The sequence below is a fragment of the Bombina bombina genome, chromosome 3 (genome assembly GCF_027579735.1).
Source record: "Bombina bombina isolate aBomBom1 chromosome 3, aBomBom1.pri, whole genome shotgun sequence".
Lineage (NCBI taxonomy): Eukaryota > Metazoa > Chordata > Amphibia > Anura > Bombinatoridae > Bombina > Bombina bombina.
This window is the reverse complement of record NC_069501.1, coordinates 477,516,059-477,528,140: the sequence shown is the minus strand read 5'-3', so window position 1 is coordinate 477,528,140 and position 12,082 is coordinate 477,516,059. Positions and strand designations below refer to the sequence as shown.

At 37.1% G+C, this 12,082-nt stretch overlaps 1 protein-coding gene across 8 annotated transcripts in view; it reads left to right on the top strand.

The window, feature by feature from the left end:
• Positions 1–12,082, top strand: part of TEAD3 (TEA domain transcription factor 3) — a 159,401-nt gene that overhangs the window by 122,252 nt on the left and 25,067 nt on the right. For 4 of the 8 annotated variants that reach the window (XM_053706799.1, XM_053706800.1, XM_053706797.1 and 1 more), the window contains 3 exons: positions 1,129–1,191; positions 1,740–1,802; positions 8,013–8,024. The exons of 1 other annotated variant lie outside the window; for it this stretch is intronic. In XM_053706799.1, the coding sequence (XP_053562774.1) occupies positions 1,129–1,191; positions 1,740–1,802; positions 8,013–8,024 (138 nt within the window). The remainder of the gene's footprint in view (positions 1–1,128; positions 1,192–1,739; positions 1,803–8,012; positions 8,025–12,082) is intronic. 3 more of the 8 variants (XM_053706802.1, XM_053706801.1, XM_053706804.1) reach the window with 3 other exon arrangements.

Sequence of the window (12,082 nt, the reverse complement as noted above, 5' to 3'; positions counted from 1 at the left end):
CAAAAGTATACCAATATATACAGAAAGAGAAGCGCTCTGCCAAGAACAAACAACAGCTTAGTGGCCTCTTTTAGCCCAATTGTGCTTTTCACAGAGAAGAACTTTCCTGAAGTATATCAGTCTGATCCCGCTGAGTAAGGTCAGTCCAGCCCCAAAATAACAGGCAATTTTCCTCTAAACAAGGAACATGGCAACCCCAGACAATCGTTTCTGCTTTCTGTGGGCTTCATCAGTGAGGTGCAGCAATATCCCTCTAAGCACATTGGGTAAGGAATCCACATCTGGTTTCCCCCATCATCCTTAGGGAGGATGTAAATATTTACAGAAAGAGAAGCGCTTTATCAGAAATACACGGCTCAGTAGCTTGTTCTATAGCGAGTTACCACTCAGGAGCAGACTTTTTTTTAGCTCAATTGTGCTTTTAACAGAAGAGCACTTTCCTGAAGTATATCAGTCTGATCCTGCCTAACAAGGTCAGTCCATGCAATCCTTCTCTGAACTAGGAACCTTGCCCAATCTGCTTAGAGGGATATGGCTGCACCTTACTGACAAGGTCCAAAAGAGGCTGAAACAATTGTCTGGGGTTGCCATTTCCCTTGTTTCAAAAAATGTATAATTTAGGAAAGTTCTCCTATGTGAAAAAATAAAAGAAGCTACTTCTTGGTGGTAAATGGGCCATAAAACAACGCACTGAGCTGTTGTTCGTTCCTGGCAGACTGCTTCTCTTTCTTTATGAATTTGTATTATAACCCTTGGGAAAGTCTCCCTAAGGGTGTTGGGAGAAACCAAAGTGGACTCCTTACCCAATGTGCTTAGAGGGATATTGCTGCACCTCACTGACAAGGCCCAAAGGATTGTCCGAGTTTGCCATTTCCCTTGTTCAGAGGAGAATTACCTAGTATTTCAGGGCTGGACTAACCTTGTTAGGTGGGATCAGACTGATATACTTCAGGAAAGTTCTCCTCTGTGAAAAGCACAAATGGGCTAAAAGAAGCTACTCCCAGGTGCTAACCGGGCCATAGAACAAACCACTGGGCTGTTGTTCATTCCTGGCAGACTGCTTCTCTTTCTGTATGTAAAAGTTTACCAGTGTCATTGTTAGTCTGTGTCTTTCCTTAATTGATACAGGTCTCGAGTCACATCCAGGTCTTGGCTAGGAAGAAGGTTCGAGAGTACCAGGTTGGCATTAAGGTACGAGGTCTATCAACTTGCAAAATAATAGTTTCTCTGCCTCTATACCTCAGAACTATATGACTATTTTTTTTTCCTCACACACTCTTCTCAGACAGCCTTTGTCTCTTGGTAGCCTTTCCTACCTTCTCACCGGTTGGCACAAGATTGGACTGTCTTCTTTCTTTCACAGAATTATTTTTTTCTTTCACTTTTACAAATCCGTGTCTCTCTGCAGGTCCTGAATACCTCAGCATGCTGACTAGAACTCTAATCTTTTATTCTCTTTAAGGTCTTAAGAAAGTGGACAGCACAAGCTATAATGTTCTCCGTTTGCTTTCTTAACTATTGACTTCTCTCTCTCCCTACCCTGTGTTTTCCAGATGTATTACAGAACTCTTTTTATCAAGTACCTCTTCGTATATCACTCTTGTGTCTTCAGTATCTTGCATTACCCAGAAGTCTTTGTCCTCCCGAGCTATGCATCTTAAACTCTTTCATTCGCTTTGTGGTTTTACACTCTGGCTGTCTGTTATTCCCTGGCTGTCTTTCTCACTTTCTCTCTGTAGGTCTCTAGCCACCTGCAGGTTCTTGCTAGACGTAGGTCTCGTGAAATTCAGTCCAAGCTGAAGGTATGGGGCAATCTGCTGCTCAGACCTGATGCTTATGGTGTGCTGTGTTCTTTTTCTAACAGCCATTGCTGAGCCTACTGTGTGTTTGTGCGAGGAAGAGATACTGGTTAAAGGGACAGTCTGCTTTTTTTATTGTTTAAAAAGATAGATAACGCCTTTACTACTCATTACCCAGATTTGCACAACCAACATTTTTATATTAATATACTTTATAACCTCTAAATCTCTACCTGTTTCTAAGCCACTGCAGGCCGCCTTTTATCTTAGTACATTTTATTAGCTTTTCGCAGCCAGGCAGTGCTAGTTCATGTGTGCAATATAGATAACATTGTGCTCACTCCCATTGAGTTATGCAAAAACCAGCACTAATTGGCTAAATTGCAAGTTTGTAAAAAGCACTAAGATAATGGGCCAGTCTGCAGAGGTTTAGATACAAAGTAATCACAGAGGTAAAAAGTATATTAATATGACAGTGTTGGTTATGCAAAACTGGGGAATCGTTAATAAAGGAATTATATATCTTTCTAAACAATAATAATTTTCAGGTAGACTGCCCCTTTAAGAATGCAGCAAATGCATAAAGATCATGTGTTTCAGAATGCATGGATGGTTAGCATGAATAACAAGGGTGCTAGATTATTGCTCACAGGTGTCTTGAATGTCTCACAATCATCTATTAGAGAAGTGCTGGAGAATAAAACAGGGGAAATGCACAATTTCACATAGAAACAAAATAATTATGTCATTTTTATGTTAATAGAAAGATTGACACCAATGTTACGGTAACTTTAAGAAATACGTGATATCATTAAAGGAACAGTAAACACTTTGATATTGCAATATAAAATGCTTATTTATGGATAGGAAAACAACTTATTACTTGCAATATACTTTCATTAATTATTTTGCCCCATTTGCCTTAAGTCTGAAAATTATACATTTTTGAAAACTGAAAAAGCATACGACAGGCTTTACAAGCCCAACCTTGCCATATAGATCTCCCTAATTGGCAGTTTGTTATTTCTCTTTTTTTTTTATAAAGCCAAGCAATGGAGATTTTGTAAACGCAATGACATTGGCAAGCCCTGTCGTCTCCAGACCCAGATTGGCTTCTCCAAGTAAGGAAAACGGTGGGTGGAGTTTATTTTAAAAAAAATTGCTGCAAACAAGGTGTTAATTTTTCTAATAATATTCCAATACGTACAGAAAGAGAAGCACTTTCTCAGGAACAGACAACACCTCAGTAGCTTGTTCTATGGCGAGTTACCACCTAAGAGCAGCCTCTTGTAGCCCAGTTGTGCTTTTCACAGAGGAGAACTTTCCTGAAGTATATCAGTCTGATCCGGCCTAGTAAGGCCCTCAGAAGAAAGAAACAATCATCTGGGGTTGCCATGTTCCTTGTTCAAAGGAGGATTGCCTGGTATTTCGGGGCTGGACTGACTTTACTAGGCCGGATCAGATTGCTATTATTCAGGAAAGTTCTTCTATGTGAAAATAACAAATGGGCTAAAAAAGGGTGCTCCTAGGTGGTAACTCGCCATAGAACAATCTACTGATCTGTTGTTCATTCCTGGAAGAGTGCCTCTCTTTCTGAATGTTCATACTCTGCTGATATGTTAATCTATTGGAAGACTGCAGAGAAATGTTGTAATTAAAAGGTGTTTACTGTCCGTTTAAACAGCCAATACTCTCCTAATACAGTTGCATTCATACACATGTCTTGATAGGGTAATGCAGTATTATTTTTTTCAATTATGGTCAAATATTTACTAGCTAGGTTCAGTACAACTTAATAGTATATCATTTCAATTCTCTGAATATATATGTTCATTGAATTTTTATGTAACATACAAATAAAAAAAGTATGAATAGGGATTTACAACCAATCTTGAAACATACACATATGTATTTATTTGGTTCAGTGGGGATTCTGATAATAGAAGTTAGCTGGTATATCATAGATATATTAAGTATTGCTTGGTTATAAATTATTACAGAGAGTATGCTGGAGTTAGGTAATTTAATGCAATTCTAAATCTCAGCACAATCTGTAATACAACTATATTTTAAGTTGAAATGAAAATTCATGGTTAAAGGCTGATTTTCAAATTCTTATAACTTCTAAATAGATTAACATTTTGGGGCCGATTTATCAAGTATCTGGCGGACATTATCCACCGTAGCGATCACGTCCGCCAGACATCGATAAATGCTGACAGCATACGCTGCCGGCATTTATCATTGCACAAGCAGTTCTGGTGAACTGCTTGTTCAATGCCACCGCTAGCAGGGGGTGTCAATCAACCTGATCGTATGCGATCGGGCGGATTGCTGTCCGCGGCCTCAGAGGAGGCATATGAGTTAAGGAGCAGCAGTTTTTAAGACCGTTGCTTCTTAACTCCTGTTTCTGGCGAGCCTAAAGTCTTGCGCGGAAACGGGTGTATACGGCCCCATTCGGGCCGTGATAAAACGGCCCCTTTGGCTGAGATTTGGGAGGTTTGTTTATTATCTAAATTACTCTGAAGTAAATTAGTTCAGTGTTTGATAACTTATTTGTGTGGGGGAAAAAACTGTTGGTTTTTTTTAACTGAGAGAGAGCAAAATATGTTGACAAAGCTACAAATGAAAATGTTTAGACAAGGCTACAGCCCAAACAGCCGTGCCATATTAAAATTTACAGAAGGCTGTATATGTGCCTATTAGTTAAGATACATAAAGTTTTAAAGCTGCATTATTTAAATGCCTATGCACAAAAATTACTCAGCGCATGCATGTGCATATGGTTTTGTCAGTATTGGATTATTATAACTTTGTATACCAAATGTAATTTTTTTTTCTTGTGGATATTTGAGCTGGACTTTTTTAATTTGGAACCTGTTTTTTTTTAATTATTATCTTGAATATAGTATATGGAGTTACGGCATTTTAATTTTGAGATCTGGCTTATAGTTGTAGGACCAGGAAAGGCTGGCTTGTTGATCGCTCAGTCCTTAACATCAGCCTAGTTGTTAAAGGATATATCAACAGTCCAAAAGATTTGAGAGATACAGATTGCTATGTTGAAGATCACAGTTCAAAATCACACCCAATGCAGTTGTCATTTGTTTTGGTCATACATTAAAGCAGAAATTTTCAAAACATACAAGGAGACTGGCAAGCTTATGTAGCATAGGTGTTTGTGTGTTTTCTTTATAACTTTAAATGTTTATATAAGTAAAGATATATACATTTATATAGGTTACGTTACACAAAAACGTAGGATAATTTATTTATCCATGTAACCAATAATAAATAATATATATTCATTATTCAAATAGCATTTTTGAAGTCAGTGTTTAAAGTAAGGTTATCAGCCATTTAGCCGACATGGCTGTTTTAGTGATTAAATGGTCTAATTATTTTTAATTTTTAAAGTTACCAGTTTGATATCTAATTTTCTGATCTTGATCGGGCAAAGGAGGCAACGATGATACAAGCAATCAGAAGCTATAGCACCTAAGCCATTATTTTCAATTGGATGCATATGCAATAGTGCTTCAGTCAGTGTACAGGAGGTCATTAAATATGCAAAAATTAAAAAAAATTGTATTTAAATAAAAAAATAACATTCAAGATTTTGCACATGATGCGTATAGCAAGAAAACACTTTCTACTATAAACAATAAATATACTGCCATCTTGTGGAGCTATATTATAATTACAGTCTCTAAACAAAATTTAGATAGAAATGGAGGTACTTGTAGTTTAATGGGTATGAGCAGTGGCTGTTCCAGACAGTCTGTTGTAGGGAGAGTACTGGGTGTTTGGCGTTATTAGTGTGGGGGGAGGTGAAGTCATGGGTGTTATGATGGTGATGATCAGCAGTGTGTATAGGAGGTGCGAGCGTGTTTTGCCTAAAAAGATATGGGCAATGTTTACCTTTTGTAGCCACCAGCTCAGCCCAGTGGGGTACAAAATAGAAGACTGAGGATGCTTTTGCACCCCTTGCCCACCTTAGAACTTTCACCTGGAATGAGATAGTAGCATTGGCCAGAAATTATTTTTTTAATCCCATAACCAGCTTCAAATGACACATAACAGATTCTAGTGTTAAAGGACGATTAAATACAGTATAATTGCATAATTGACAAAATGCACAATAAAAGACCATGCACTTGTGCTTAATTTGAATTTGAAATGAGTAATAGATTTTTCTTTTGGCAAATTTCAAAGTTTATCCCATTTTTCCTGTATAGTGACAGCCATCAGCCAATCACAAAACACATGTACGTATAAACTTTGCACTCTTGTGAATGTTCAGTAGGGGCTGGTGCCTCCAGAAAGTGTGCATATAAAAAGATTGTGTACATTTTGATAATTCACTACCATTATCAAAATGTGAAGTTGTTTTATATGCACACGTTCTGAGGCACCCGCCCCTACTGAGTTCCCAATATATACATATATTTATTTTGCGATTGGCTGATGGCTGTAGTATGATACAATGTGTAGGGAAAATGGAAGCAACTTTGAAATTTCTGAAGATAATCTACTACTCATTTGAAATTCAGACTGTGATTATAAAAATCTACTATAATTCATAGTCCTGTAACTTGGCAAAGTAAACCATTTTCTAACTTCAGGCATACTCAATTTACATTTTAACAAACACAATCTATTCCTTGTTTCATTTAAAGATAATACTTTTAAATTATGAATAATGTTAAATAAAAAAAACCTCCAGAATATTAACAACAGAAGGTTTGTTCATAATTGGTTTCATTTTGACTTTATTATCCCTTTAAATGAGTGTCATGAAATGAGCTTTAACAGGACATTAAACACATTTTTTTTTTCTTTTATGATTTAGACAGTGCTTACAATTTTAATCAACTTTCCAATTTAGATCTATAATCTGTTTCCTTCTCTTAGTATCCTTTGTTGAAAAGTATACCTAGGTAGGGTCAGACGCTGCTGACTGCACATATATGCCTCTTGCCACTGACTTTCAGCTAGTTTCCAGTAGTGCATTACTGCTCGTTCAACAAAGGATACCAAGAGGATAAAGAAAATTAGATTATAGAAGTAAACTAGAAAGTTGTTTAAAATTGTATTCTCTGAATCATGAAAGAAAAATTTTGAGTTTCATGTCCCTTTTAAGCAAGGCATTTTTTTCTTACTTCTGTGTAGGTTAAAGAAAGATTTGAGGTGTTCAACAAAGTCCAATGTAGGAACTTTTAAAGGGACACTGTACTAAAAATGTTAAAGGGATACTGCTATAAATGTTCCCTTTTAATGTTTTTCCGATTACTTGTTATATGAACTGTAGAGAACTAAATGCATATCAATTACTCCTTTAGGTTTAATGTTGTGTTTGAAATAGCTGCGGGGGAGTTTCATTGAAAGAGCCCATTGTTCTCAAGAGTCTTCCAGAAGAGCAAACCTCCTTATTTAATCTCTCTAGCTATTTCAAATGGCAAAGTAAAGCTAAAGGAGCTATTTGCAACCAGTTTAATACACTCCAGTGTGTAAAATAGTTAATTATGAAAATAAAGAAATTAAGTCAATGTTACAATACAATGGGGCCTATTTATTAAGGTGCGAGCAGACATGATCCGATATAGCGGATAATGTCCACTGCATATCGATAAATGCAGACAGCATACGCTGTCGGCATTTATCATTGCACAAGCAGTTCTGGTGAACTGCTTGTACAATGCCGCCCTCTGCAGATTTGCGGCCAATCGGCCGCTAGCAGGAGGTGTCAATCAACCCAATCGTTTAGGATCGGGTGGATTGATGTCCACGGCCTCAGAGCAGACGGACAAGTTATGGAGCAGCGGTCTTTAGACCGCGGCTTTATAACTGCTGTTTCCATTCAGAGCTTGATAATTCGGCCCCAATGACTCTATAATATATATATATCACTGGGTAGCCTAGCTAATTCAAACATGAGTGTTTCTTAGAGATGATTTCTTTTTAAATGACAAAAAAAATTAATAGCTGAAGAGAAAAAGCTATCATTTCTGTGTGTGTGCCTACTCTGTGAGTATGTGTGTGTCTCTTCAATGTGTGTATCCACTCTATGTCAGTGTGTCTACTCAGCACTGCTCTTTTCTGTTATTTCTCTATAACACATTTCTTGCATGTGTCTTTTTTTTGCATGTTTATATTGGTCTGGAGAGGGCAGAGAGATAGTAACCAAAATGTATCTTATCTTTTCTTTCACAGGCAATGAACCTGGTAAGTGAGGCTTCAGACAAAATCTCTTCCCTATCCATTCCTCTCTATATTTGTCTTTATTGTGCTTTTTATATGTTCTCTTTTTTCATCTTGCTCTTAAAGTCTTCCTTCTATCTTTCCCCTAGTGATTTCTACTAGGTTTAAACACCTCAGGGACTACTCTTAGGGTATAACATACACTATTGAAAATGGTGAAACGTGCAATATATAATAGTAATCATATTATCTATGAATCATCTATCTATCTATCTATCTATATATATAACACATAGAAACACCCAGCACTCACCAGCTAGCTCACAGCTAAGATAAAATCACAACTGGAAAGGTTAGTTACCGCATCTGGCCAAATGGGAAAGCTCAGGCACCACGTCAGGAAAGGACCTTGACGTGGTGTCTGAACTTTCCCATTTGGCCAGATGCGGTAACTAACCTTTCCAGTTGTGATTTAATCTTAGCTGTGAGCTAGCTGGTGAGTGCTGGGTGTTTCTATGTGTTGTATTACTTTTTGTTTGTAATCCCCCTTGTTTCTTGCACCCATTCCGGACTGGGGTTAACTGCCTGTGGCTCTGGTGACATCACAGCTTTTTTGGAGTGCTATTTAGCACCCAGGGCTGGATGTTGCTGAGTCACATGATGTGTACCTGGTCCGGTCTTGGAGTGCAGTTCCCTTCCATGTTTTGTATCTCTCTCTCTCTCTCTCTCTCTCTCTCTCTCTCTCTCTCTCTCTCTCTCTCTCTCTCTATCTATCTATCTATCTATATATATATATATATCTATATATATATATATATATATATATATATTTATTTATATCCATCTATTCTACCTAAATATCTGTCAAATACATTCTATATCCACGTATGGTGCCTAATAATTTAAAAAAAAATACAAAATTAAGGAAAATAACTGGCACTGTGTACATATATTAAGAAGAATACAAATTAGGGGAGACAATCGTATGTTACCCCTATTCGATGCCGCCTTCCCTCTATGTCAAATTACTCAAACAGAAAAGAAAAAACAAGAAGAACAGAAAAAAAAAGAAAATGAATGGTGGATTAGGTGCACCATCTTCTACTAATTGTTAAAAAAAAATAATACTTTATTAAATACAAAGTTAAAAAATTATTCTGATTATAATATCACTAAAACCAGATTTATCTAAGGCCAATAGTTAGGGTAAATTAATCGCTAAGATAAATCCAAAAACGGTGGCTACACTATGGAAAATGATGTCTCCCAAGACATATACTAGGTGGCCACAGCAAAGGATTCATTCACTCATTCAAAATGCTTGGTTCGTCACAGAGACGCATCCCCCAAGTATTCCTGGCCGATATACTGGAACCTCAGTATCGGTCTGGGGGATGTGTATGAGATGGATCCAAGCCAAAACAAATACACGCAAAAGCATTCCGGCCCGTAAACGGGCCTTTATCAATGTGTGCAGTACAAAAGGCAATGCCTGAGTGACCTACGCTCATCCCGGTATTTAACTAAATTGGCGATACTCCCTTCAACTAACATCACGGATATGACCAATAGTATTCTCGTAACATCCGTAATGATTGGTCTACAGCACTGGTTTTCAAACCTGTCCTTAGGCCTCACTAACAGGCCACATTTTGTGGATATCTGAACTAGAGCACAGGTGAAACAATCAGCTGATTAGTAAAGAAGGCTATTTTACCTGCTCTCATCCAAGGGAATACAGAAAACCTGGACTGTTGGGGAGAGTAGTCTACAGCAAATGCTGTCTTCCAATTAGCTGCAAGGGGGTATGTCTACAATAGGTTGTGACATCACCCAAATAGTAAACACAAGCTGCATTATAATCATGATCACGTAATAACAATGTGCCGTGATCTCTTTTATGCTAGTTACTATTCGCTATGGTCCATGTGACATTAAGTTAAGGCAGTCACTTATTAGACAGATCTATATTGAAAAAGCATACAATGTTTATGTTAGTTATTTTATCTATGAATAATTCTCAGAGCTATCCTATTAAAGGTAGACTCATGGATTATCACGTAACCTTGTATCTATTTATGTTTAGGGATACTTATATTCTTCAATTACCCAACACTTCCCAATATGTGACTATTTTACATTTTTATGGATATTTGAAATTATTGTATTGGTATGATTTATTAGCCAGTGAACTAGGGCAGCAACTGGGTGAGTCACTTACTAGATGCCTATTATATATAAACCCCATAATTGTTGTACTCATTCATTCCATGAGGAAACACTATATAGAGTAAGAATACCCATTTTGTTTATTTCTGTAACAAAATCCTCTCCACATTACCACCCCTAATTTCACACTTAACATGTTCCAACCCCCAGCATTTAACTGCTCTTACATTTCCATTATGTTTCTCTAAGAATTGATTGGCAACTGAGGTTATCTTTCTACCTTTTTCCAGGTCTTTGCTGGCATTTTACGTATATTAGACAGATGTTCAGTAATTCTAGTACCCAAGCGTTTTAGTCATCATTCCGATGTAAAATATATTGGACGTGCAACTTATTCAGTAGATGATATTCTTGCTTTTGCAATTAAAGGAATAGTTTAGTCAAAATTAAACTTTCATGATTCAGATAGAGCATGCAAATTTAAGCAACTTTGATTATCAATTTTTCTTTGTTCTCTTGGTATCTTTATTTGAAAAAGCAGTAATATAAGCTTAGAAGCCGGACCATTTTTGGTTCAGCACCTGGGTAGCGCTTGCTTATTGGTGTCCAAATGTAGCCACCAATCAGAAAGCGCCACTCAGGTGCTGAACCAAAAATGGGCCAGCTCCTAAGCTTACATTCAAATAAAGATACCAAGAGAACAAAGAAAAATTGATAACAGAAGTAAATTAGAAAGTTGCTTAAAATTGCATGCTCTATCTGAATCATGACAGTTTAATTTTGACTAGACAATCCCTTTAATAAACTGATTGATTTTCCACCTTTTTCCAAATCTATTTGTTATTTCTGTATGTTTTTCCATATGTGAGCATACACTGCATCCTCCACAAGGAATTGAGCCCTTATATAATGGTTGTTTTTTTAGCGTTTCTATCGAAATGGCTAGAGGCTAATACATTTTTTAAATTTGAGACTCTTTTGTATGTAGAACTCGGGAATCTCGGCAAAAGGGGTTTAAATCCCTCATCTGACATTAACACATTGCCAGTGTTTTTGGATAATCCTACTAATCTCAGGACTCATCATTTAACCAATAATCTACAGCTGATAATTATCAGCTATTATTATCATCCAACTTTACAGAACTCAATTTATCTACTTAAAGTGATGGTAAATCCAAGCGTTTAACAAACTCTAGGATTTACCATCACTAAAAATAAAGGGAAGTTTCATTCATCAACCTTGTAAAAAAGGGTTCTAAACTCACCCTTCCTGTGCCTTTGCACATTTCTAAATTCAGTGCCTCCGACCGCCTGCGGCACAACAATCCTTCAATGAGGTGACGTTTGCACCTCTGAACCAATAGCAGTGCATGTCAACTGACAGGTTTTTGTATTCACGCACCGCTATTGGTTGATAGAAGATCATTGTGCCGTGGGCCACTGAATTTAGCTTTGTGCAACGGCACAGAAAGGGTGAGTTTAGCACCCTTTTTTACAAGGTTAATAAATGAAACTCCCCTTGATTTTTGTAATGGTAAATCCTAGCATTAGTTTAACGCTTGGATTTACCATCACTTTAAGAGAGGTGAAAAGAGAGTCACAATTGGCTTGATTTATACTTAGAGGTTTGGACAGGTATCACAATTAGTATAATCACATGCTTAACCAGCTGAGATATCTCAAAAGCTTTAGATAATCCAGAAAGTATGAAATCAGGTAAAAATTCTAGGAACCACAAGTCCCTGGCTCCTGAGATTTATGAACACCTGTTCTAACACCATATATGTATAAGAACAAACTGTCAGTCCAATATATGTATGTTTAAGGTTTTACTGGATAGGAGCAAAACATTAATAGATTGCTTCAGTGTGGGCCTATTTTAATGTGGACTCTAAACACATATTTGTGGTG